Source organism: Panthera leo, chromosome A3, assembly GCF_018350215.1.
Source record: "Panthera leo isolate Ple1 chromosome A3, P.leo_Ple1_pat1.1, whole genome shotgun sequence".
Lineage (NCBI taxonomy): Eukaryota > Metazoa > Chordata > Mammalia > Carnivora > Felidae > Panthera > Panthera leo.
In genome coordinates, this window is record NC_056681.1 from 31,087,992 (window position 1) to 31,115,901 (window position 27,910).

Here is a 27,910-nt window from a genome sequence, read left to right on the forward strand (position 1 = left end):
TGTTCAAGGACCTAAATCTTGCAAATGGCCCAGCCACGAATTAGGAGAAGTTTTCAGGACAATGCATAAAAGGGTCAGACCTTCTTTCCCAAGTCTCAGAAAAACCCACAGATGTCAGACCTGGGCCACAGCCACGTCTTTATGCTGTATGGATAAAGATGACACCTGTCCAATGAACCACTGACCTGGATCCCAGGATCACCCTCAGAGAGGTAGGGGAAGAATAAAAGAAAGCAGGAGATAAGTGAAACAACTTTCATGTGTGGGGGGAAGCTTGGGGGGAAAGCTTTATTTAAGAACAGGCCATATGGGGCCCCTGGGTGGCTCAGTCAGTTAAGCATCTGACTCTGGCTTAACATCAGGCTCTGTACTGACAGCTCAGAGCCTGGAGCCTACTCCGGAGTCTGTGTCTCCCTCCTCTCTCTGCTCCTCCCCTGCTCCCACTCTGTCTCTCTCTCTCTCTCTCAAAAATAAACATTAAAAAACTTTATTAAAAAAGAAAAAAGAACAGGTTATATGTATGCCTTCTAGCTGGTCGAGGCTGGCATCACTACTCTTACATCACATGATTTAGGCAAAGTAGGACTTTGCCTGGTTTAAGGGCCACAGAAAAAGTCACTGCATCTCACATACTATCCCCAACCAGCCTGCCTTAGTAGTTGAAATTCTACCATCTGACTGATATCTGTTTCTATGGATTAAATCTCCATGGCTAGATAACCTGAAAATGTGTTTAGCATGGTATTACACATATCTTCTTATCAGTCTAGAACACTTGAGTATAAATTACTCTACCAGGCTCCTATATAGCTCATCATCTACCTGATAACAGGCTTTACAGAAATGGATACAGGATGAGTAAGCTTAAATTCAGGATGGGGGCTGGGAAAAGACGGACGGATAGCAAAGAGCATCCTGGGAAGACACCCTAGGAAGACCGCTACAGCTGTGGGGAAGGGCAGAGCATTTCCTCGCAGACCTCACATGATTTGCCGATTTCATGAAAGTCCCCCTTTGGAGGACCCCCCCCCCCCCCCCCCCCCCCCCCCCCCGCTCAGCCTCACATCCCCAGAAATGTCCTTGGAACAGAAAAGCTCATCCTCTTTAGAACAAAATGAGCCCGGGGGTCTCCTTCCAAAGAACTCCAGGGACACCACTGACATCCTAAATGAGAGGCGTCTCCCAGGGGCAGGAGAGGCAGGGACCCTTAGACCCTGGAGACACGGAGGCAAAGTCTGGCCGGCCCACAGGCCTTCCCCGGGGACTCCTTACCTCACGGTGCCGCAGCTGCAAATTCTGGCCTTCATAGTACAAATTGTAGGTCTTCAGATGCAGGAGAAGTTCGTTCCTTAGGGGAAAAAAATACAAAAGGTGTAACACTCTTAGCTGAAGCCGCTGAATGCCGTCATTCCCTCTTTTCTCACCTCTAACCTGGCCTTCAGCCACCCCAGACTGGGTGTCTGTCCACATGCATGTACACACATACACACACACACACACAGCCACCACCCCACCTTCATGTTCTCCCAAGGTCCAGGTCAAGAGTAGACACCAAGCGTGAGGAACAACTCCAGAAAACCAAGGCAGGCCACGCCTGCTGACGAAGCCTGGCAGTTCTGACCACGCTCCCTAAACCCAAGCTAAATACGCCGTCCCCCACGAGGCACAGACTCAGAGGCCAACGCACTACAAAGTCCACAGACAAGGTTTCTCTGGCGTCTCCACTGTCTGTCCTCCCTCACATATGCTATGAGTTAGGACAGGACGATCCCTGTAGGCCTCCGTGAGACTCAGAAACTTCTGGGCTTTTCAGAAAGTTAAAAGGTCTGGACCCCACCGACTTAAGCTTCATAGACATGACCTTAGGGCGTGTTTAAAAACCTACAAACTCCCATCAACAGTGGACTGGATGAATAAAGGGAGCTGAGTCACATAGTGGAATATCACGTAGCCGCAAGAATATGGACGAGCTACGCACAACACGATGAATCCCACAGACGTTATGTTGAGCAAAAGAAGCCTCACACAAAAGACCACGTATCGTATGGTTCGAGGTATGTGATGTTTAAAATGGGTGCTAGAATTCAGGACAGTGGTTCACCTTGGGGAGCAGTGACCACAAGGGGGCAGAAGAGGGTCCTGGGCCCTGGGCCCTAGAATCTTTTTACTGTATTCTAGATGCTTTTGGTTTATTTTATTTTTTGTTTATTTATTCTTTTAAATGTTTATTTCTTTTTGAGAGAGAGAGAACAAGTGGGGAAGGGGCAGAGAGAGGGGGAACAGAGGGTCTGAAGCAGGCTCAGTGCTGACACCAGAGAGCCCAACATGGGGCTCGAACTCACCAACTGTGAGATCATGACTTGAGCCGAAGTCGGACGCTTAACTGACTGAGTCACCCAGGTGGCTCCTTTCAGTTTATTTTTTAAAAAATTTGGGGTTTCTTGGCTGGCTGAGTGGAGGAGCATGGGACTCCTGATGTCAGGGTCATGAGTTCAAGCCCCATGTTAGGTGTGGAGACTGCTTAAGTAAATAAATAAACAAAAAAAAAAAATGTTTTTTAACTTGCCAATCTCCCTCCGAAGCCTCGTATCAGGCCTCCCTAGCTGTTAGATCCTGGTTTCCAGGTGGTCCTCTGGAAACACAGCTCTCCTAAACAAGAAAGAGCAAGGACTTCCCGCCTTTGTGATCAGGGTGAGCCCGCATCGAACCTGATAACAGTCTATGGGAAAGTGCATGCTAGTGCCTGGGGGCTGGGAAGAGAGAGGCTTGAGGAGGCTGCCGTGTGCTTTTGCCTCATCTCAGGCAAGAGGTTATGAAGTTCGGTCTCTCTGACTCCAGCCATTTCAACACAGCGATGCGGGGCCACACCAGAGGTCAAAGCTGGCTTGAAATTCCAAGAATCTCCTGCCAAGCTAAACCTAGAAAAATCAGAGTAATTCTATGGAAGCCTAAGTGAATTAGTGAAAAATGCGACTCCAAATAACCTAACGCAAGAGCCGTTTGGCCCTTTTGAACACGCAGATCTCAAATTACTGGTCAGCAGAAGTCCCCGGGGAAATCCGTCAATGAGGAGATAAGAGCGATCCATATCTCACACAACTGCGTGTCTGTATGTGGCTAAATATGTGTAAAGGAATTAAAACAATTTGGTGGCAGATAAGCTAAACATTTAGCTCAGATACAGAGCACCCAGCGTGAACAAATCCTGGTGCCGGATATAAAAATACATCCTCAAACAGATAATCTGGAAGAGTCCACTTTGGCTCACATTAGCCAAAAATCTGAGCTCGAGAGATTTTTGTACATAGAGAGCAATGAAACTGTCTCCTGTTCAGGGGGCACCTGAACGTTTAGTCAGAACGCTGGCAGCACAGGGACCCAGCCCAGCTGGGACCCCCCCCAAAGGGACACCACAGGTAGCACAGCGAGCCACCCCCATTAACTCCTCCTCCTGGGAGCCCTCCAGGACACCATCTCTTTTGAGCACCCAAGGGTGCCGTGTCTTGAAGGTCTTTACTTCGCGGCCTATGGCCAGGCTCTGGGGGCATGTTTTTATCTAAAGCACCAAACTTGCTGTGCTGTCACTAGTTCACAATTGGGAGCTTCGCTTCTTCCCCCCGACAGGAGCCCCTGCTCGCCCACGTACAGAAGAGACTCCTGTGCCAGGGGTTTCCAACCATGTGGGACTGGCCCCTGGGGACACAACACTACAGCAAAAAACCTTACTTGGAGATGTATTTATCTTGTCCACACGGGACTAGGGAGGTTTCGTGACTGTAATCCATTCTTCCTTTCCCTTGTCATCAGAAGGGGAGACCTATATTTGAGAAAAGACACAGGTTAAAGTCAAGTTGTGTCCTCAGGAACTCAGCAGAACCTGGACCAGGGGAGGGAGAACAGGGCTCCCTGTTCCCACCCCCGATCCACAGCTGGGACAACCCAACGCTGACCCAGGGCTGGTGAGGTGCCACACTGTGGGCTGCTGCCTCCGCTGGCCACAGCCGCTGGGGAAAAACCACCCCAAGACCACAGCCCTTGGAAAGCCCCAGAACAAACGTTCCAGGCACAGAGAATGCTGTGAACAATTATATGCCAACAAATTGGATATCCTAGAAGAAATGGACAAATTCCTAGAAACGTACAATCTACAAACACAGAATCGTGAAGAAAAAGAAAATCCGAACAGATCAATAACAAGTAAGATCGAATTAGTAATCATAAACTTCCCAGGTTTTGAAAAGCCCAGGGCCAGATGGTTTCCTGGTGAATTCTACCAAACATTTAAAGAAAAATCAATATCGGGGCGCCCAGGTGGCTCAGTCGATTAAGCGGCCGACTTCGGCTCAGGTCGTGATCTCGCGGTCCGTGAGTTCGAGCCCCGCATCGGGCTCTGTGCTGACAGCTCAGCGCCTGGAGCCTGTTTCAGATTCTGTGTCTTCCTCTCTCTGACCCTCCCCCGTTCATGCTCTGTCTCTCTCTGTCTCAAAAATAAACAAACGTTAAAAAAAAAAAAGAAGAAGAAGAATCAATATCAATTCCTCTCAGATTCTTCCAAAAGAGTTTGAAGAGGAGAGAACACTCCCAAACTCATTTCATGAGGCCAGTGTTACCTTGATACCCTGGTAGCCAGGTGAGCCTCCTACCAGAAAATAAGCTACAGGCCAATATACCTGATGAGTGCAAATTTAAAAATTCACAACAAAATATTAGCAAACCAAATTCAACAGTGCATTAAAGAGATCATACAACGTGAAGGGCACCTGGGTGGCTCAGCTAGTTAAGCATCTGACCCTTGATTTCAGCTCAGGTCACGATCTCACGGTCTGTGAGATCGAGCCCCACGTCAGGCTCTGTGCTGACAGCATGGAGTCTGCTTGTGATTCTCTCTCTCTCCCTCTCTCTCTTCGTCCCTCCCTTGTTCACAGGTGCTCTCTCTCTCTCTCTCTCTCTAAATAAGTAAATAAATAAACTTTAAATAAAAAGATCACAGAACATGATTAAGTGGGATTTATCCCTGGGATGCAAGGATAGCTCCACACACATAAATCAGTAAATGTGATATATCGCATCAACAGAACAAAAGATAAAAATCATATGATCATCTCAACAGACACAGAAAATGCATCTGACAAAATTCAACATCCTTTCAGGACAAAAACTCCAACCAATTGGGTATAGAAGGAACATACTTCAACATAAAAGAAGCCAGATATGACAAGCCCACAGCAAACATCACACTCAATGGTGAAACCCTGAAAGCTTTTCCTTCTGAGATCAGGAGCAAGACAAGGGTGCCCACTCTCTCCCCTCCTATTCAACACAGTCCTGAAAATCCTAGCCAGAACAATCAAGCAGTACAAACGCATACAAGGCATCCAAATCAAAAAAGAAGACATAAAATTGTCTTTGTTTGCAGATGATAGTATCTTATATAGAGAAAATCCTAAGGACTCTACCAAAAAACTGTTAGACTTAATCAATGAATTCAGTGAAGGTACAGCATACAAAATCAGCATGCAAAAATTGGTTGTGTTTCTATCCACTAACAGCAAACTATCTGAAGAAGAGATAAAGAAAACAATCCCATTTACAATAGCATCAAAAATAATAAAATACTTAGGAACAAATTTAGGCAAGGATGTGAGAGATTTGCACACTGAAAGTTAAATGACATTGATGAAAGAAATTGAAAACAAATACAAAAACAAATGGAAAAATGTCCCATGTTCATGGATCAGAATATTGTTAAAATGTCCATAGTACTTAAGGCCATCTCTAGAACAACACAATCCCTATCAAGATTCCAACGGCATTTTTCACAGAAACAGAAAATATAATCCTGAAATGTGTATGGAACCATAAAAGAACTCAAATAGACAAAGCAATCCTGAGAAAGAACAAAGCTGGAAGCATCACATTTCCTGATTTCAAATCTTACTACAAAGTTATAGCAACCAAAACAGTATGATCCTGGCACATAGACCACTGGAACAGAATTTAGGGACCAGAAATTAATTAATATTTATTAATTAATATTAATACAATTAATACAATTAATATTTGACCAGGGAGCCAAGAATATTCAAGAGGGGGAGAAGAGTCTCTTCATAATTGTTGGAAAAATTGAAAACTCACATGCAAAAGAATGACATTAGACCTCTATCTCACACCTGTCGGAATGACTAGTATCAAAAAGATACAACAGGGGCGCCTTGGTGGCTCAGTCGGTTGAGCGTCCAACTTCAGCCCAGGTCATGATTTCGTGGTTCATGAGTTCGAGCCCCGTGTCGGGCTCTGTGCCAACAGCTCAGAGCCTGGAGCCTGCTTTGGATTCTGTGTCTCCCTCTCTCTCTGCCCCTTCCCCTGCTCACACTTTGTCTCTCTCTCTCTCTCAAAAATAAATAAACATTAAAAAAAAAAAAAAAGACATGAGATAACAAGTGTTGATGAAGCTGTGGAAAGACGGGAACCCTTGGACACTGTTGGTGGGGAATGTAAAATGGTGCTACCACTGAGGACATGTGGTCCACGTGGCAGTTCCTCAAAAAGTTAAAAATAGAATTACCCTATGATCCAGCAATTCCGCTTCTGAGTATATATCCAAAAGGATCGAAAGCAGGATCTTGAAGAGATATGTATATACTCATGTCCGTAGCAGCACTGATCACAACAGCCAAAAGTTGGAAGCCACTCAAATGTCCATCAACAGATGAATGCATTAACGGTGTATGGTATACCATGAAATATTATGCAGCCTTAAAAAAGAAGGGAATTCTGGGGTGTCTGGGTAGCTTAGTTGGTTAAGCGGCCAACTCTTGGTTTCGGCTCAGGTCATGGTCTCACAGTTCGTGAGTTGAAGCCCCACGTTGGGTTCTCTGCTGACAGCACGGAGCCTTCTTGGGATTTCTCTCTCCCTCTCCCTCTGCCCCTCCCTAGGTCTCTTGTTCTCTCTCTCTCTCTCTCTCTGTGTCAATAAATAAATAGATAAACATTAAAAAAAGAAGAAGAAGAAGAAGGAAATTCTGACACGTGCTACAATATGGATGACCCTCAAGGACATTCTGCTGATTGAAATAAGCCAGCCACAAAAGGACAAACACTGGCTGATGCCACCAATATGAAGTCTCCAAAGTAGCCAGTGTCATAGAACCATAAGGTAGAAAGTTGGTTGCTGGGGCCCCTGGGTGGCTCAGTCGGTTAAGCGTCCGACTTCAGCCCAGGTCATGATCCCATGTTTTGCGGGTTCGAGCCCTGCGTCAGGTCCTGTGCTGACAGCTCGGATCTCAGCGCCTAGAACCTGCTTCAGATCGTGCGTCTCCCTCTCTCTGCCCCTCCCCTGCTGGCACTCTGTCTCTCTGTCTCCCAAAAATAAATAAATACTAAAAATTTTTTTTAAAAAAATGACGAAGCGGATACATTTTATGGGTATTTCGCCAAGATTTTTTACAAAATGGAAGAGGGAGGCAGAAAAGCCAGTGTTATCATGGTACAATGTGAGAAGGACACAATCTGCTGTTGCTGGCTTCGAAGCTGGAGGAAGACAGGCACCAGCCAAGGAATGTGAAAAGCTGAAAAGGACGAGCAAGTGAATTTTTCCCCTGGGTCCTCTAGAAAAGAACACAGCCCCAGCTGACACCTTGATTTGAGCCCAGTGAGACACCGAGGTAATAAAGTTGTGTCGTTTTAAGGGGCTACATTTCGGTGACGTGTTCAAGCAGCCACAAGAAACAAACACGAAAGGCCCCCCGAAAGGAGGGGCAATCAGTGTGGGGGAGGGGAGCTGAAGGGCTGAGTTCCATTCAGAAAATTCAATCCCCACCTGCGTACCCAAAAGTAGTATCCTAAGAACACAACTGTTCTCTCTAAATTATAAATGTTAATTTCTCTATTTTTCCTAAAGGGAAAAAAATCATAAAAATAGGAATACATATGTACTGCAGGAAAAAAAAAAAAAAAGAAGGAAAAAAGAGAATCAGACCGGTGAAAAAGTTATTTTTTTAAAAAGACAATTACCCATAACTAGTGAGTAGTTTTTAAAGTACCCCTTCTATGCATATTTTAATTTACACATTTCACAAAAATGTATTGTATGCCTAGTGTTGTGCCACATGTTGCGCTTCCTGATGGTGATTCAACAGCAAAGTGAACAGGCACAGTCCTGCCCTCAAGGTCTAGCAGGAGATGGACAGGAGGAGACTGTTCTAGCAAGGAAGGCAGGTATATGGCAGCACACAGAAGGGCGCTTAATCTGGACTTGGGGTGTTCCCGGGAGCTTTCTGGAGGAAGTGACCTCTCAGCTGAGACCTCAATGATGAGGTACAGCTGACAAAGGTAAAGGTGAAGGGCAGAGTGGTCCAGACAGAAGCAGCATGCACCCCGGAGCTGTGGAAGATGGGGTAGCGCCCATGGGGGACCTTGACCATGCCAAGGAGTTGGGGTTCCACGGGAGGTGTGGTAGGCTGAATAATGGTCCCAAAGGTACCCAGGTCCTAATCCCGGGAGCCTGTGAATGTTACCTTATGAGTCCCCAGGTGTGATTAAATTAAGGTTCTTGAAATGGGGAGACCATCCTAGGTTACCTGGGAGGGCCCTAAATGTAGTTACAAGTGTCTTTCTAAGAGAGGCAGAGGGAGGATCTGCCACAGACAAGCCCAGCAGAAAGAGAAATTTGAAGGTGCTACACTGGCTGAGGGTGGAGAAAGGGGCCATGGGCTAAGGAACACAATTTTCCAAGTCAGAAAAGGCAAGCAAATGGTTTCCCCCCAGAGCCCTCCTGGCACCATGGTTTGAGCCCGGTGAAACCGTTTTCAGACTTCTGGCCTCCAGAACGTAAGAGAGTAAACCACCGCATCTGGGGTCATTTTTACAGTGGCAAGAGGAACACAAGGAGAGGGTGTGATCTGACTTGAACTTCAGAACGATTGCCCCACCCCACCTGCTTTGAGAAAGGATTATGGAAGGGAACGGTGGCAAGGGGACCCCTGGAGGGTCCTGACCCAGGGAAGGGGACAATGGGGGTGGAGTCACAATGTCTAAAGGGTTTAGAGAGGTAGATGGAAAAGTCGTTGACGCATCAATAAAAAGGTTTGGAAAGGGGCACGCTGCCAGATTTGCTGTGGGGTTACACTTGATCTTAGCCAAAAGGCCGAGAAGCGATGGCCGTGGGCTTAAAGGCAGAGTCCAGGATGATGCACACACACAGGCTGCGGCTGGCAGGCACAGCCCGGTCTGTGGCCCAGTTAGGTGACAGCACGCAACTCCCAGGGAAGGAGGTCGGGAAAGCGTAGAAGGCTGAGGGGGCTGGGCTCCAATGCACTCCATAGGTCAGCGATGGGCAGAGGAAAAGGAGCCCCTGGAAGGGGAGCAGGGAGACACGGTACCCTGGAGGCCAAGAGGAAAAGGTGCCTTGAAAGGGAGGCTGGTCGGCAGAGCCGGGAGCTGGTGGTAGGAGCCCAAGGAAGAAAACCCAGAGCCGTCAGGGGGAACCTCAGCCAGAGCCAACCCCACAGCCTGGCTGGAGCAGACACCAGGTTAGTGGCCGTGGACAGACGTCACCGTGAACATTCAAGTCTTTCCTCAACCAGGGAAATGTTATTCTATTCTTTCTTCGATACTCTTCTCTTCCTTCCATTCTTGGTTCTTCTTCGGCAATGTCTCCAATCCTCTTTCTCTAGCACTGTCTGTCCATCCATCCATCCATCCATCTGTCCCTGCCCCGATCCCTCGAGTCTTGTATCATTTTTACTCAAACCTCCATCTCCTTCTTTTCCTAGAATTCTGCAGCTAACCTGGGGCGCCTGGGTGGCTCAGTCGGTTAAGTGTCCAACTCTTGATTTCAGCCTCAGGTCATGATCTCACAGTTCATGGGTTTGAGCCCTAAATCGGGCTCCAAAATGCTGGTGGAAAACCTGCTTGGGATTCTCTCTCTCTCTCTCTCTCTCTCTCTCCCTCTCTCTCACTGCCCCTTCCCTGTTGATGTGTGTGTTTTCTCTCTCCCTCCCTCCCTCAGAAAACAAATAAACTTAAAAAAAAAAAAAAAGAATTCTGTAGTTAATCTAACTCACAGATTGGGTTTTCTGCAGGACTCTTTTGTTCACTGCCTCCATCATAAGCTATAATTTGGTAATTTTGTTTTGCATCTGAAAGCAGTCTGTCCTGTTTTAAGACAAGTCCCTTTGATAGCATGCCCTCTTAAATCCACTGAACATACCAATTAGTGAATTTTTTTTTAAGTTGATTTATTTTGAGAGAGAGAGAGCATGAGCAGAGGAAGGGCAGAAAGAGAGGGAGAGAGAGAAAATTCCAAGCAGGCTCCTTGCTGCCAGTGTAGAGCCCAACATGGGGCCCAAACTCATGAACCGTGAGATCATGTCCTGAGCCAAAGTTGGGCGCTTAACCGACTGAGCCACCCAGGCGCCCCTCCAATTAGAGAATTTAAGTCTTCTCTACAGTTATTAAAACAATTTGGTACTTGGAGAAAAAAACAGGCAGATCAATAAAACAATACAGCATATAGAAACAGACCCAAATATATTTGGGAACATAGAAGTGGGCTACATCTAAATAGCAGGGGAAAGATAAATTTTAAAAATGTTGCTAGAGAATTGATTAGCCTTTGGAAAGGGGAGGAGGGGAAAGCTAACCCCCTACTTTACTCCTTCCACCAAAAGAAATGATATCTGTATAAAAAATTTCAACATTAAAACATAAAATGCTGGAAGGAAACATAGGATATATATAAACTTGAAGTGGGAAAGACTTTCCTATGAAAGACTCAAAATCCAGAAGGCATAATTGAAAAAAAACCAAAATGGAACCAATCTGTAAAGATTTTCAACTTCTGTTTAGAAAAAAATTTTTTACCCTGTCCAAAGTCAAAAGTCAATGACAACTTGGGGGAAAACATTTACAATACATGTGACAAAGGGCTAATGTCATTAATATGTAAAATTAGCTAACACCATTAATATATAAAATTAGCTGATGTCATTAATATGCAAAATTAATAAATCCATAAGAAGAAGATTCTACACCCAACAGAAAATCGGGCAAAGAACATGAATACTTTCACAGAATTCACAGAAAAATAAATTAAAATAGTTAGCAAATTTACGAAAAGATGTTCAACCTCCCTAACCACTATTTTTGTATTTGCCAGATTGATAAAAAGCAAGTAGTCTCATGGCCCAAATGTGGGGATTCTCCGGGGTCCCATCGCCCTACCTGTGTTGGGTGATCTTAGCAAGACCATCGCTATGCATCAGACCTACTGGCTCGTGTTGCCTCCATCTTTGTTTCCAACCTGAACTTCTCCCCACCTTTTTTCTTACTTTTACAAGTCTTGGGTGAGGGGTGTTAGGAAAATAATAGCCTACCACACGGTTGAATTAAAACTACAGGTAACTGGGGCCCCTGGGTGGCTCAGTCAGTTGAGCGTCCAACTCTTGATTTCAGTTCAGGTCACGATCTCGCGGTTCATGTGGCTCTGCACTGACAGCATGGAGCCTGCTTAGGATTCTCTTTCTCCTTCTCTCTCTGATCCTCCCCCACTTGCACTCTCTCTCTCAAAATAAAGAAATAAACACAGGGGCGCCTGGGTGGCTCAGTTGGTTGAGCTTCCGACTTCGGCTCAGGTCATGATCTCACGGTTTGTGGGTTCGTGCCCCACGTCGGGCTCTGTGCTGACAGCTCGGAGCCTGGAGCCTGCTTCGGATTCTGTCTCCTTCTCTCTCTCTGCCCCTCCCCACTTGTGCTCTGTCTCTCAAAATTAAATAAATGTTAAAAAAAATTAAAAAAAAAAAAAAAGAAAGAAACACAAAATAAAATAAAATAAAATAAAATAAGTAACTGATTCTAGGACCCAATCCTTTCTTTGTCTGTCTTGAGACCAACACCTGCATCTCCCTTCACAAGCTTTGCAACTATCACCACAAATCACTGGCTGCCTCCAACCAGTTGGGGGTTTTGGAGGAGGGAAGGGGACAGGGGTGGAGAGGGCTGGGGGAGACGGGAGTGTGTGTGTGGGGGGGAGTGTCAGCTAAATTAACATTCACTTTAAGGCAAACACAGCAGCAAAGCTAACAAAGGGCCGGAAATTTAGAGTTCAGTCTGATATTCCTTAAACAGAGTATTGTTCCTCGCACAAGGAGGGGTCGGAGGAAGATGGTGGATGGGGCTGGAATGTGGATTCAATTGGACACTTCCTCCAAGGCGCCTGCCAATGTCTGCAGCCTCGGAGAGAGGGATTTGTTCGGTGGCTGTTGCAACTCTTCTGCCTTGTCTCTTATTATCAAGAATTTGCGGAGCACTCTGGGACTCCAAAATGCCTTGTAAGGATCACTTACAAGCAACGCTTCCACGATGCCTTGAGGATGCACAAGTGGCAAGCCACCATCTCTCTGAGGAAGAGCCAACTAGATGGGGAGGAAGGCCGGGCTTCCCACATCGGCCAGCATCTCAGACACAGAACTGAAACAGCTCACGGTTCATAGCTTCCCACACAGAAAAAGAAGGGGAGAGAAAGGGGACACGGATGAAGGACAACTCTGACACAACACATAAACTTTATAGGAAAAGAACTTCATAAAAAGCTATTTATCAAAAATATTTTGTAATGTGGCGCTGCTCTTTGGGAGTCTAAATCCTATTTACACCTACTGAACTTCCTCTGTGAACAGAGTCTTTCACTCCTCAAGCATTCTAAAAAATTTTTTTAACGTTTTTATTTATTTTTGAGACAGAGAGAGACAGAGCATGAGCAGGGGAGGAGCAGAGAGGGAGGAAGACACAGAATCGGAAGCAGGCTCCGGGCTCCGAGCTGTCAGCACAGAGCCAGACGCGGAGCTCGAACTCACGGAGTGTGAGATCATGACCTGAGCCGAAGCCAGACATTCAACAGACTGAGCCACCCAGGCGCCCCTCCTCAAGCATTCTAAATCAGCATGACTTCCCTGTAGAAAGACTTTAAGAGGTGGAGTGTATTTTGAACCACATCTGCTAAAAGGTCTGGAGATGTGCGAAATATCGGGCTTGCCACATCGGGACACGAGCCTCCCGGGGTTTAGTCACACTGAAGACCCGCTGGGGCCAAAGGACGAGTCAGTCCTTCCTACTGGCACTGACATCATGCCTTGGCAGAATGTTCTAGGTGCTCCTCGGCTCCCTCAAATGCCTGGGCAATACCATGTACCTTGCTGGTGCAACCTAGTTTGTATGTTTCACGTGACTACCCATCCATTACTTCCTGCTTGCACCAAAGACAACCTGGGGACACAACCCTCTTTAAGATCCAAGAGAACGTTTTGACAGAGGAGAGGTTCCTACACAACTGGAGGGTGACACCCCAGCCACAGAGAACTTTCTGGGTCTGCTTTTCACGCTCTGTGTCCATGCTCCTCTACAGACCCAAGCAAACTCACATGCTCCCCAGACCCTGATCCAAAACTTAGCTCCTCCTTCAAAGTGTCCCCGCTGCCCCTGGGCAGTGTCGGGGGCAGGCGCTCACGCCTCAACCTGCCCTCCACCCCAGCACTTAACCACCACACAGAAACCATCCATCTGGTGTTTCCATTATCATTATTTCTTCCAGGGAGGGAGCGGGTTCCTGCTGTCTTAGGTAAGAGGATTCCTAGAAGCAGAGCCCCAAACAAGGATTTGGGGGCACATGAGTTACTAAGGAAGTGTTTTTGAGAGAAACCTGTACGCAAGTGAGGGAAGCAGGGCCGGGCCGGGGAAGGAACTGGGTCACCGGGGTTCAGCTGGACCCCAGCCATAGCCTGATCCCATGGGAACTCCGGCGTGTGAATAACTCCACAGAGTTGTCCCTGCTTCAGACAGGCAGGCCAGGCTTTGCTCCCCTGCGCCAGTCAGCCATCAGCTGAGAGCCCCTCTGGGAGGAGGGTCCCAGGACTGGGAACAGTTCCCAGGACTGGGAAGCAGCTCAGACTCATGAGCAATCCACTTTCTCCCACCACCCTCAGGCTGGGAGGAAGCAGCTGGGGGCAGGAGCCAGCCAGGTGCCGCTGGCTGGAGGCTAAGTTGCAGGAATGGGGGCAGACTTGCCCCAGCTCCGGACCAGTCAAACCCCTGCAGCTGTTGCACAAAAGATCCCTCCCTCTTCCTTTTCACCGACTCCCCCACTCACAGGTGTCTCCAGCCTCCCCAAGAATAAATGAGGGGCCGTGCAAGCCCTTGAAAGTCACCGGCTCAGCTTCCTGTGAGGAAGGCAAACATTAAGCACTCAAGAAGCTCAAGGAGGTGGGAAAAGGCATCCAAAGCTCTCTTCGAAGAGAGCAAGGTCTCCTGTGTTCTCAGCTCTTGGTTGCTCCAGACTCCGGTGCCCTCACTCCCTTCCTGTCAGGGGGCCTGGAGAACACACCGTAGTTAATTCTGGTCTCAGAGCATCCCCGGGACGCTGGCTAATCCCTACCGTTTCTGTTCTGGCCTAGACACAAAGGAACTGAAAAGCCCCCAGAGGGAGAAGGGCAAATGCAGAACAGAAAGGCTGGCAACCCCTGGCAGGAAAGTCGAGAATGAGATAAAGAACCCCACTCTGTTTCCCAAACTCTCTTCCTGGTGGCACGGCAGGAGCCAGGCTTGAGCTCAGCAACCAGGGTAGGATGGGGGCCGGGGGCAACAGCCGGTTTCCAGCACCCAGGCAGTCCCAGTATCTAAGAAAGTACAGCTAGGAGAACGAGACAGGGGAGGGGAGGGCCTGCCGCAGAGAGTTCCCAGGGGGGCAAACCCCACAGAGCCGCCCTCTGACCAACGAGAGGGATGTGCAGTCTGCTAGGCCTCGGCCGAAACCGGGGCAGGAAGGAGAAGCAGCTGCCTTGAGACACAGGACACCTCAGAGGTTCTCATTCTAGCACTCATTAAACTCTCCCTGAGGATGGGGCTCGGGGTGGGGGTGGGGGGTGGGTGGCAAGAGGAGCTGATTTTAAATTCCTGATACCCAGGCTGCAACTCATACTGATGACAGCAGACCCCCTGAAAGGGCCCCAGGCATGACCGCTTTTTTCAAAGTTTACTTATTTTGACTAAGACACAGCATGAGCAGAGAGAGAGGGAGACAGAGAATCCCAAGCGGGCTCCGTGCTGTCAGCGCAAAGTCGGACGCGGGGCCCAATCCCACGAACCTCGAGATCATGACCTGAGCGGAGATCAAGAGTTGGACGCTTAGCTTAACCGACTGAGCCCCCCAGGTGCCCCGCATGAGCAGTTTTAAAGCCTTCGCAGGTGGTGCCAATGTACAACCAGGGCTGAGAACGATCCTAAAGTCCGATAGGGATACAGCTGTGTAGACTGAGGACACCACGAAATGTACCCCAAAGCAGCCTTTCAAAAATGGAAGGAATGGGATCTTCTCAAAGCAAACTAAGTTGGATCTTTAGCACCCCCTCCCCGTTACTAATCTTTCAAAGGGGTGAGGGGACGGTGTAGAGCATCGCAAAGGATCAGTGTGTGCAGGGCCACAGCTAGCTGATGCAAAAGGGCTCCGTCATGCAGGGCACCGTACCGCAGAAGCCAGGAAGCCAGCCCCAGGCTCCAGATACAAAGGAAACGCTCGCTGGAGGCCCACAGCTTCCCCTTTTGGGGCCTGTCCCCACCTCTTCTCTGAGTGCTGCCCTGCCTCCTGGGGACAATCGGGAGCCCCTGGGTTGGAGCAGAAAGTTATCTGACACAGCGCTTCATACTATAGTGTTAAAGACTTTCTCATCAGGTCTCCTGAGAGACTCCGTTTTGTCACCAAGCAGTGGCAGAGGAGATAGTCCCCTTGCATTTCAGCTCCTTGGTATAGGGGCAGGAAGAAGTGTCGATGGCAAACAGGAAACCCCAACCCTATTGCGCCACACGAGGAAGGACACAAGAGTTGTGGCCTGGGACCCTGCCAAGTTCTAGAGATTGCAAGCGATTCCACCTCCTGGTTCCTGAACCTGAACTTGATCCTGTCCCAGACACAGGCAAAATTCAGGCTGCTTGGGAAGGAAATAGGGCACATTTTGCCTTCCACCTGCCTGCTTTATTCAATGAAAGGCCCACTTACTGGCCAGGGCCGTGACCTCTCCGGGACCTGTTCACCCCACTGATCTTCCCCTCTCTGAATGCACTTCCTCTGTCCCCTTTTCCAGGCATTTAGGCCTCCAGTGACCCACCCACACAGCTCTCCCAATCACTCTGCTCGAGAAAGAGTCTGGCACCAAACACTGCCAAGGGACGTAGGGTTAAGGTCAAGTGTCCCAAGTGTATGTACTGCACTTTCTCAGCTTTACATTTGACCGTGAATGAAAGGCTTTGCCAATCGCCACCTCAAAAGCCCGCTAAGCATCAAGAAAGGGGGAGCGGAAGGTATTTGGGAAGAGGCTGGCAGGTGGAAAGGGGCTTAGTGCAAGAGAACTAGCAGAACACTCATCTCAGGAGGCACCTTGACACCTGTTTCCCCCACAAATCAGGAAAAGAACAATCACAATATTATCACCGTGCTAATAATAAAATACCAAATGCGAATAATAGACAGCTACCCTAAATGAGAGCTTACTATGGGCCACCTAGTATCTGCTTGGACTCATCGAATCCCCACAACAACCCCGTGAAGAAAGAAACCCTAATACCCCCATTTTGCAGATGAAACCAAGGAGGCACAAAGACGCGAAGTAGCTTGTCCCAAAACACACAGCCAGGAAGAGACGGAGCTGGGGTCAAACGTTGGACTGTGTGGTGGAGAAGCTGAAGCCCTCGAGTTCTTGCCGAGAAAGCTTTCTTGAGGGGAAGGGGGAGAAAAGAGTTTTCAGCGACAAATCGGCTGACCCAGCCATGTCCAGAGGGGTGGTTCTCACACTGGAGGGTGTACCTGAATCCCCTGGAGGGCTCGTCACATACAGACTCCTTTCCCCCTCCCCCCCAGTTTCCGATTCAGAACTTCTGGATGGGAGAATGTGCACTCCTCGCGGGCTCCCAAGTGATGCTGCCACTGCCGGTAACAAGGCTCTAGAAGCTTTATCTTATTCCCTACAAGAAAGAACCCATGGGGAAGGCTTTATTTTCACCGTTTTACAGATGAGGAAACAGAAGGTCCCAGAGGTCAGGCAACTTGTCCCAGGTCACAGAGCTGACAAGAAGCCCGGGGCTCCTTCTGTGGTACCCTGGCGAAACGCCAGACATGGGGGAATGGGCTGAGCAGGACAGGCAGGGATAGGCTGGCTTTAGCGGCCAGCCACGGTGGGTCCAGGAGTCCTGGGGAGGGGAGGTAAGTGAGTGAATGGCTGGACAGGCAAGCCGTAGGTAAAGCAGACCCTGCGGGAGCCAGGGATGGAGACCTTGTCCAGGGACCTGGGCACCTGCAGCATCACAGAACCACAGACCCTAAGTCACATCTACCCTCTGTCTAAAGAATGAGCTAGCTTCACAGTCGTGGGTCCCACAGACCACCTGCTCCCCCAGCCCGGAAAAAGCCTGGGGGCCTGACTGATGACAGATACGAGGCCTTTGCTGATGGGAAACTTGGTTCCCATCCCAGGAGGCAGCCCCTGCCTGTCCCACCGTCCAGATGAGCAGCTGAGACTCAAGCCATGCTGGGGTCCCCCCTCAGGCAGCTTGGTGTGCAAAGCCCCTGCTCTTTCCACGGTCGGCCGACAGGGACCCCGGCCTGTTCTGCTCAGGCCTTCCGTGCACTGATCTGAGTCCCCACTGTGGTCGGGGCAGATATGAGGAAATGGTCCTGGGACTCCTGCCAGAAGGGCCTGCCTCCCACTCCACACCAGCGGGCGGGTGGCCAGGTGAGTGACCTGGAAAGTCACCACGGGTACTCACCCAAACAATCACCTCGCAGGCCCGGATGAGCAACTACTTGTTTATAGGAAAGTCCCACCGGCGTCCACGAGCTTTTGACCTTCTGGATGGATGTTTAGGAGGAAATCCAAAGGCCCTTAGGCTCCCATCAGAGAACCAGGGTGTTGGAGCAGGACGGAAAAAAAAGGCATTAAGGAGGTAAAAAAAACGCACGCATGCGTGTGTGTAGAATTTAGACTCTGGCTCAGAGAAACTAAAGACTTAGAAATCTAACCTTCCAATCTGACAGACCTGCCGAGGAAGGGCCTGGTTACATCCACCTCCCTAAAGCAGCACCTTCGTCATCTTTAACCAGAAGGGCCTCACCAAGATTACCCCCTGCAGGGGCTAAACTCCAACAACTTGGGAAACTCTCTATGGCTGACCTGGCCTGAGGAAAAGAACGGGAAGTTGGTGGAGGAAACACTGGCCCTAACCAGGCAAATAAGACAGCATTTCTTGACCTGCATCTCTCAGAACCAAGAGCTATTTTATAGGGTAGCTTAATGTTGTACCTCGGGAAGGGTGAATTAGGCTTTCCTCCAGCCCAATAATGATGGGGTTTAGGTGGAGCCCCGACCCACGGGGAGGGCCCAAGTTCTGGATGAGTCCTTGCCCTTGGGGCCCCCACTCGCTATCTGTGGTTAGCATCTCGGCTCTGCGGGGACGTGCTGACCGATCTGGGCAGGTGAGGAGGGGCTGCCTTCAGTTCCCTGTTTCTGACAAGCACAGGTTTCTTTCTGGCCACTCTTCCTGTTTACTGAGTGATTTCTCTGAGACCCATCTCTGACCTCACTTCCCCTTCCTCAGGGAACCCCAGCAGTTTTTCCTTTTTTGGTGCTCTAGGCTAAGATTCTGAGTTTTGTGTGCAGAGATCTTGGGGTTTCTGCTCCTGGCTACCCGGGGCCAGGACTGGAAACCCAAGAGCCAGGAGGGTGGGCCTCCTTCACCCCACCCACTCCCCAAGTTGGGCAGGTTCCTTGCACTTCAGAAGCAGTAAGGAAGGGACAGCAAAGGAAGAATCCAATGTGTGCTGGGCCCTCCCTGGGGGCAGCCATGGTGGGGCATCTTACATCCACCTTCCTTTAACCCCCTTAACCCCCTGTGCATGTGGAAAAATTCACTCTCACGCAGCAGATCTCAGACCCGTCCTACTACCAGGAGAGATGGCTCATCTGGGGGTTTCCAGAACATTTCCAGGAGGCTGAGGGGAAGTTTTCCACAAAACCACATTCACACCCTCTTCTGCCTGCCCTACAGCCAGCCAAATGACCCTAAAGAAAAATCAACAGCATGAAAAACAGGACTTCTCCTCAACATGGGCTTCAAAGGCCATCTCTGTAAAATCTTTACACTTCCCCGACTGTCTAGGATTAAAAGAGCAGCCTCCCACGGGGCAGAGAAGAAACAGACAGGGCCAGGTAAAGAAACTTCCAGAGTCCAGTGGGCAAGTCTGTCCTTCCCAGACCTACATCCTATGGCTGACCCCCTGGAGAGCCTGACAGGCCCTTCCGGGAGCTCACTTACCAAGAAAGTTCAAGCTTTTCCCACAGAACAAGGTGTTCCAGAGAAAAGCCACGTGATCCACTCCCGTGACGCCCGAACACGTGACCTGGTTTCCCAATTCTGGGTCCTGAAGCTTCCCGACCCCCTCTTACCTCAGACTCAACCTGAAGCTGAAGCATACACACCATCTCCCCTGTTCCCCACCCCACTATACCATGTGCCTGATTATCTTGTCACAGGCATAAGAAAGTAATCCTTATCCCAAATGTCTGTATGACCAGCTGTAAGATCCCGTATGGAGCTTTAGGAAGAGGGCACCGACTATCTAAGGCTACCACCCATGTCTCCAGAGCACTTGGGGCCTCATGGACCCCCACCAACTAAAGTCCTCCCTGCATGCCAGGCAGGTCACCCTGCCTATGGACAGAACATTCAGCAGCCATAACCACAGCCACCATGGTGGGCATTGAGCGGGTCAAGTTGAGCCTCAGAGCCCGGAACACACAAAGGATGCTTGAAACTGAAATGTGGAGGATCTCATTCTCAATCTTCAAGGAAGATGGCCTCAACAACTCACCTCCACCTGGTTCGGGCCTCACTCACTACAGGACAGCTCTTACGTTCAAGGCACAGTGAACCCCAAGACTGTAAGTGGAATAGGGGCTGTGGGAGGCTTGAGGGTAAGGAGTGGGAAGCTAATGTTCAATGGGTATAGTCTTTGTGTGGGATGATGGAAAAGTCCTGGAAATGGATACTGGTGATGGTTGGATAACAATGGGAATGCACTTAATGTCACTGCTGTTGTCTGAATGTTTGTGTCCCTCCACATTCATATGTTGAAATCCTAACCCAAAATGTGATGGTATATGGGGCGCCTGGGTGGCTCAGTCGGTTAAACGTCCGACTCCGGCTCAGGTCATGATTGCACCGTCCAGCCTGTGAGTTTGAGCCCCGCGTTGGACTCTGTGCTGACAGCTCAAAGCCTGGAACCTGCTTCAAAGTCTGTATCTCCCTCTCTCTCTCTGCCCCTCCCCCACTCATGCTCTGTCTCTGTCTCTCTCAAAAATAAATAGACATTTTTTAAAAAACTTAAAAAAAAAACACGTGATGGGATAAGGAAATGGGGCCTTTGGGTATGATTCATAGGGGTGACTCCACCCTCATGAATGGGATTGGCACCCCCATAAAAGAGATCTCATGGAGCCCCCCCATCCTTTCTGCCATGTGAAGGTATAATGCAAAGTCAGAGACCTGGAAAAGGCTCTCACCCACCCATGGTGACACCCTGACCTTGGACTTCCAGCCTCCAGAATCATGAGAAACACATTCTGTAGTTTTTAAGTCACTCAGTCGGTGATATCACATTACAATGAACCCAACGGACTAGACAGCCCCTGAACTGTACACTTACAAGGGATAAAAGGGATAGATTTTATATTATGTATATTTTACCATAATTAAAAATAAAAAATATAAATATTTAACTTAAAAAAAGACTAAGATCGGGGCGTGTGGGTGGCTCAGCTGGTTAAGTGTCTGACTCTTGGTATCGGCTCAGGTCATGATCTCGCAGTCATGAGATCGAGCCCCACGTCGATGCTTGGGATTCTGTCTCTCTCCCTCTCTCTCTGCCCCTTCCGCACTCACGCTTTCCCTCGCTCTCAAAATAAATAAATATTTTTTTTAAAAGACGAAGATCAGTATCTCCCCAAATTTCACCAGAAACAATCACTATGAACATTTTGCCGTACATCCTTCCAGAGACAAATATAAAATAGAGGGTATGATACATTATACAAATAGCGCAGTTCAGTAACCTGCTTTTTAGAAATATATTTTTCCAGAGGAATAGATGCACATCTGTACCCTGTATTTTCTGTGGCCACACAGTATTCCAGCGTATAGATATGCGGGTCTTCCCTTCCATCCAGAAGTCGAGCGTTCCTGTGAAACTTTTGTGAGCCGAAGTCGTATAAAGCAAAGAAGCAATTCCCATGAATTTGTATGGAAAAAATTTTTAGCACTCCTAGACCCCAAAAAGAACCTCTCTTAGGCTTTTCCGACACCTCAGGCCACATCTTGCTAACGGATACACAAAATACATTGAAACAAGCACAGGTGCTCACAAACCCAGTTCAAAGCTCTGAGGCTCGATGCCGACATGCTGAGTGTTGGGCCCAGGGAAGGAGCCTGGCGGGACCACTCTCAGGGCTCAGGTTGTACGTAGCCTCTACATTAGTTTGCTGCAAAACAAACACTGAATGCTATTTTTGCTTTTCGCCAATTTTCATAAAAGTGAAAATCCCCTTCAGATTTCTTTCTGTTAGAAAAAAACAGGTACAAAGGTAGATCTTTCATAAAAGCCAAGCAGCATAAGGGCAAAGAACTTTCAAAAAGCGAGGGATACCTGTACCATAAGAACAAGCTTCCTTTTGTTGGGATTTAGTCTCCATTTTGGTGGTTGTTATTATTACAAATAATGGTGCAAGGGACATCCCTGTGCATGTATTTTCCTGCACCTGTCCAATTATACCCTTAGGGTAAGACTTCCTACCAGTGGCATTGCTGAGTCAGGGACTCCCTTAAGAGGACTGTCAACCGAGACTTAGGAGTAAAACCGCACCAGGGATGCTGGATTCTGTCATACGAAAGTCTCCTTCTCCATGTGGACTTCTCTTGGCTTTCACTTGGAGGTCTGTGACATTGCACTGTGGTTCAGGAAAGCAGGGACAGTCTTCCAAAAGACACCAGCTCCTCTCTCCCCACCACCCAGGCCTCCTCAGGGGACACGCCATGCCTGTGTCATGAAGAGAAACCGATACACAAGGAAGGCGGAACGTGGCTGGGCTAATCTCTACTGAATTCCCTTTTGCCAGCAGGGAAGACCACAGCAAAAGGCTCTAACGGGGCCCAGTGCTGAGTGCCCTGTGGTGCACAATAGAAGTATGGTCACATGAAAGATTCTCCTTTGTGAAAGGTTTTGTTTTTGAGTGGACACAAGAAGAATGCAGTGGACTCTTCCTAAAGAGACCCAGGGGCAGAAGGATCTAGTGGAAGCGTCTAATTCTTTACCCCGGAGATGGGGAAACTGAGGCCCTGAAAGACAACAGCATAAACATTTCAATAGTCTTTGAGTAAACCCCAGAAGCATCTCACACAGAGTGATTCAGCCGGCTGTTCAAGGGCAGAGCTTGAACATACCCCAAACTGTGGACGCCTCGCACAATTCTTACCCTCCTTACTTCGTATACAAAATTGAAAATTAAGATCACTGAGGCCACATCCCAGCTCGGTCATGGTCAGCTACGAACTGGAGCTGCTCCTACTGGCTCTCAAGGGCTGACTATGTACATCTCTTCCCGACTCAGTGTTCACGGCGCCATGTTGGTAACTTGAAATCAGCCGCGGTGGGAATACTTACACTATAGAAATCAACAAATACTACAAAGCAGGGCTTCCCCCCCAACCTCTAGAGAGTCAGTTGTTCAAAATGTATCACTGGTCACAGCTTAGGTATGAAAGCCATGAGCAGATGAGCTCAGTTTCCTCTCCTCACCTAAGGATAGCTTATTTCCAAAGCATTGGCCATTCATGGGCCATCATAATACCCGCTCCCAAATCCACCACGGCCCCTTCTATGTTAATCAATGAGCAGCAAATGTCTGCCTGAATGCCTGCTCTGTGCCAGGCTCCTGTCTGAATGCACATCACAATATCACTGTGAGACAGTTACAGTTTCCATCTTACAGTTAGGGAAACTGAGGCTCAGAGACTTTAAATTACTGTTTACATTTACCGGTAAATGACTGTGAACTAAATCCTATCCTGGGTTGGTTTCCCCTGGAAGCTGACCCTCAAATAAGAATCTGAGTGCAAGTGGAAGAGGGCTGGGAAAGTGAGACAGGGAAGGGACAGCAGCCAGTGAAGGGAGCCAGTTACTAGGCAACTCTGACGGCACAGCACGTGCCCCTAAGTCACCCCAGCAGAGATGTGAGGGAACTGGGGTATTTATCACCTTCTCTCGTCAGTCACTGGTTGAGGCCAACGGAACATGGGAAGGATGCTGACAGCATCTATTACATTGCCCGGTATCATGCAGCCGAAAATGTTAAAACCACATTCAAACTCCAAATCCAATATTCTGCATTACTCTTTTAGAAATGAGCAGTTAGGGGCGCCTGGGTGGCTCAGTCGGTTAAGCATCCGACTTTGGCTCAGGCCATGATCTCATGGTTCCTGAGATCGAGCCCCACGTCTGGCTCTGTGCTGACAGCTCAGAGCCTGGAGCCTGCTTCGGATTCTGTGTCTCCCTCTCTCTCTGCCCCTCCCCTCCCTCTCTCTCTAAAATAAACAATAAAAAAAATAAAAATGAGCACTTAATCTAACAAACACAAAATCTCACAATCTAACAAAAAACAAAATCTCACAAATCTAACTGAGTGCCCAGTATGGGTAAAGCACCGTGCTGGTCAACTAAACCTATCTTGCCAAATCACTTGGGGTTCAGATGCCCAAGGACAGCACAAGGTAGCTTCTTGTCAAGTTTTATCAATGGAATGAATAGGCAAAGTCCTTCTAAGTCACTTTGCTCATCCCACGGGAATTAGCCAAGAGCCCCTCCCCACCCCCCTACTTCTGGGAAAGGTTTCCTTCCCTGATTCAGCCGCAGCTGACTTGGGCAGGAGTTCTGCATCCTCAAGCTGTCGTCCCAAGCAGCCGCGCCAACCTGTGATTACAGGCTCCAGAGTCTGCCTGCCATCCCAGGGCTGATCAAAAATGACCCACTGGATGCCCCGCTGGCCGAGTCTGGAGGACGTCCCTGTTTACTGTGCCCGCTTCCCTCCATTCTCACACAGACATTTCCTCCAGGGGAGCCCGGAGGCAGGCCAAAGAAATGAAACCAGCAATCACAGGCCTGTGGGAGCTTACCCCACCTTAAGGACTTATTTAAAATTCTTCTGGAGATGCGGGGAGGTGCTTAAATAGGGCAGTGGGTCATTAGGGTAAATCACTGGACCCTACTGTAAAGAGTGGTGGCAGAAGCAGGGAGGTGGCAGAAAGGGACCGCCGCCCTTGTTCTGTAAACCACGTGGTCGCAGCTCTCAGCAACTGTCTTGAAGACAGAGAGACTGGGCGTCTTCTGTTCTGAGCACACCGCGGAGACCTGCCCAGCTTCTCACCCTGGGGGAGAGAAGGAGACACAAGGCAAATCCCGGTCCATTTCCTAGCCTCTCAGCAGAATTCGCTGGCAATCTCGTCCTGCCTCCACACCCCCTCCCGGTGAGGACACTTCCTGCCCGAGTACCCGGGGAGGACCGAAGGCAAGAATCAGGCCAACGTTCTTTTGTGCTTTGGGACAGCCTTTGGCACTCCAGCGGAGGTGCCAGGATGTGCGGTCCTGGGCACGACTCCAGCCAACTCTCTCGGCCATTCCTAAGCAGCTCACGCACAGAAGGCAGACACGAAGCCTGGCTCTGGGGCCCCGGAAAACAGACGAAGAAATCAAAGCAAAACCAGTGGGTGACTGACAGGCCCCAGGTAGGACAGCGCATCTGAGAACAGGGGGGGTTGAGGACTGAGAAGAAGGTCGTATACCACTCCTAACTAACTTCCAAGACAACACAAACTGGAGAGAGGTCCTGGAGCCCCAAACAGAAGCAGTGCAGACATGCAGAGAGGCAGGCGGGCTCTGGAGCCCCCGTGGCAGAATGAGACCCCCTCGGGAAGGTGGGGATGCTGCCAGGGGAGGAACACAGGCACAGGTGCACATGCCCTGGCCCACGCAGTCAGGTGCAGAGGGCACACACCCCACCTTCCCCTGGAGGGGGGCAGGCCTGGGGGCTCCAGGTCCCCCGGCCCCCTTTCAGCCCGGCTCCCCGAAGATACCCCTCATTTTAACCGATTTCACCAGCACAAAAATAAGGGCGAGGAACATGGGATATATCTGGGCTACCCGCCCCCCGCCCCCGCCGCTAGATGATCCTGCCTCTCAGTACGGCACCCCTGCTCTCCTGTCTTCTGAAGGAGGGGCAAGACTCCCCGCTCAGCGTCCCCAGCACAGAGAATCCCCAACTGTCCCAGCCCACCCTCCCAGGTGCCCAGGCAGGCTGTATCTACGGCTTCCTCTCCTTCTTCCAGGGCAAGAACTATCTGCCGGCTTTCCCAACCTACCCCACCTCTCCCAGCTCAGCCACCAACTGAGACCTTCTTGTAGCCTCCCGCGGCCCAGCAGGCTGCAGCAGTTCCCAGACGTCAGGCTGCCTGATCCAGAGCAGAAAGCTGGTGCCCACCCTCACTTTGCCACTCCAGGGTCGCTGCTCCCAAGTGGGCACCTCCCAGGCTGACTCCACATTTAGTCCCTGGGACACTGCATTTGGACACAAGCTAAAAACAAAACAAAACAAAAACAAAAATAACCCTCAAAATAATCCTTATCTCTTAGCAGTGAGAACTTTCTTTAATTCCTCAGACCACCTGCAGAAAAAGTTCCCAGGAAATAAATGTGGATTGATAAGTAAAATAAATCCCACCCCAGATTCCTCCTCCAGATGCTCTGGCAAGAAGGCCCCTGGCTCTGAATCACAGCTGTTTAAAAGAATCATTGTTTCTAATTCTTTCCTCCCATTGTACCAAGATCAACTGTGGCAGGAACAGAGTCTCACTCCAGGATGAATTGTTATTTGTCAGCTCACTGGTTCAAACTTTCATTCATCACATTAAGGTACTTACTATAAACCTGGCCAACACTAGTCACAGCCTCTCTCCTCTGGGAGAACCCGGATTCCGGACACCTGGGAAGCCTAGCGCTCAGCTCCTGCTGTCACTGAGGCGCAGAGGTGCTGTGAACAACCCAGCACCCACAGAGAGCCCCAGAGTAAGATGGAGCCCTCTGTCTCCCCGCCCGGCCACCTCGCCTCTCTGTGCTGTCCCCAGGGCTTTCCCAGCTTAAGAGCTGAATGCAAAGCAGGCGCCCGAAATGCAGAAGTACCCGGGTCGCCCAAGGCACCTGCCTCTCTCGGGCGAGAGAGAACGCGAAGCCGCGGTCCCCCACGACCTCAGCACTAGCTCCGTAGGCGGGCGGGGAGACCGCAAAGGGGAAGTGCCACGAGGACCGAGGGCCCCGGGCCCCTGCGCCCTCCGGGAGGAGCCTCGGGCGCGCCGCCCGCCCGCGCTGGGTGCTGGAACCCGCCTCTGGGGAACCGTCCGTTGGGCAGGGAAGATGGGGACCGGGCTGGGGTCGGGCACTCCCAGCGCTGTCCGGGCCTGCCAGCCTTGCACCTGCTGCCCGGCCCCAGCTCACCACGGAGTCCCGGGGCCCCGAAGAAGGGGTGGGGGTGCCTTCCTGTCGCCGCCCCTGGCGCGGAGAGAAGGAAGGACCCCCAGGGGTCTCGGGGAAAGACGAGCTTGGGACCACAACTTTCTCCGACCAGAAGGTGGGCGTGCAGGGGTTGGCGCCCACGCGGCCCCTGGGGAGTCCGCACGCCCAGGAACCCCGGCGGTCGGGGGAGGAGGGAGGAGACCAGGGCAGCCGAGGACTGAGGCGCTGACCTGGACCCGGCTGGGAACACCGCGGGAAAACTTTCGGCGAGGCTGGAGGGAGGCGGGGGAGAGAGGACCGGCCCGCGCCCGGCACCTTGCGCCCCGCATCCCGCGCCCGCTGCCCCGCGCCCCGAGCCTTGCCTGCGTCCCCAGCCGGCTGCATCGCCCGCGGAGTTGAAAAGTGGGGGTGCCTCGGCGGGGGCGGGGCCGTTGCTCCAGCGCGCGCCTGGGTCAGCGATCCGCGGGCCCGGCTCAAATCCAGTCGGGCAGCGCAGGCGGCGGCCGCGCGATTGGGGGTCGAGCGCCCCGCCCTCCTCGCCTCCCCTCCGCCCCTCCCGCCCCCCTGCCTTTATCCGTCCCTACCGCGTCGGATCGGCCTCTCTCCCCGCCTTTCTCTAGCTCTCCATCTCTCCCCCGCCCCTCTTCCCTCGCCTTTCTTCCTCCCCTCCTCTCCCGCCGTCCCTCCCTCCTCCCTCCTCCCCTCCCCCTGGGGGGCGGAGCTTCTCCCCTCCCTCCCAGACAATGCTGGAGCTGCGCGTCCCCTCCTTCCCAGCTTGAGAGTCGGGGCTCCGGCTGCCGGCGTCTCTTCCGGGCTGGGGGTGGGGGCGACAGGGAGGGGGTAGGAGTGCAGGGGTGGGGAGGATGGGCTGGCTTCCCTCACCCCGTTCGGCCGCCGCCCTCTTCAAGCCGGATGGAATCTCGGCCCGAGCCCCTTGGCTCGCCCCGCGCTTGTGACAGCCACTCCCAGGGAACAGTCACGCTGCCCCTCAGAGCCCACCTCGAGCGCCCCGGATTCCCCAGAGGATGTGGGATTCATTTCCTAACCCTCCCACCCCCTTATTCCAAAAAGGGTTTGAGCTGAGCAGGGGCTAAGCAAGGCCCCTTCGACTGACGGGTGGGCAGACGTGACGGTGAAGGAGGCCAAGTTTCTTTGTCCACCTCTCACCTCCCTCTCTCATCCATCCCTGGACTTCCTGGGGCTCTCAGCACCCCAGCTGCGGGGCCCCTTTTCTGTTCCCTTCCTCTTATCATAATTCTC

At 50.4% G+C, this 27,910-nt stretch overlaps 1 protein-coding gene across 7 annotated transcripts in view; it reads right to left on the reverse strand.

Moving 5' to 3' along the window:
• The window catches only part of RASSF2 (Ras association domain family member 2), a 42,021-nt gene extending 14,731 nt beyond the window's left edge, over positions 1 to 27,290 (reverse strand). Inside the window, exons 1-4 of one of the 7 annotated variants that reach the window (XM_042931553.1) lie at positions 26,062 to 26,868; positions 25,537 to 25,716; positions 3,727 to 3,817; positions 1,273 to 1,348 (exon numbers count right to left, since the gene is read on the reverse strand). In XM_042931553.1, coding sequence (XP_042787487.1) covers positions 1,273 to 1,348; positions 3,727 to 3,785 — 135 coding nt within the window. In that variant the 5' untranslated portion in view covers positions 3,786 to 3,817; positions 25,537 to 25,716; positions 26,062 to 26,868. The other 6 variants (XM_042931551.1, XM_042931548.1, XM_042931554.1 and 3 more) reach the window with 6 other exon arrangements.
• Between the last annotated feature and the right edge of the window lie 620 nt (positions 27,291 to 27,910).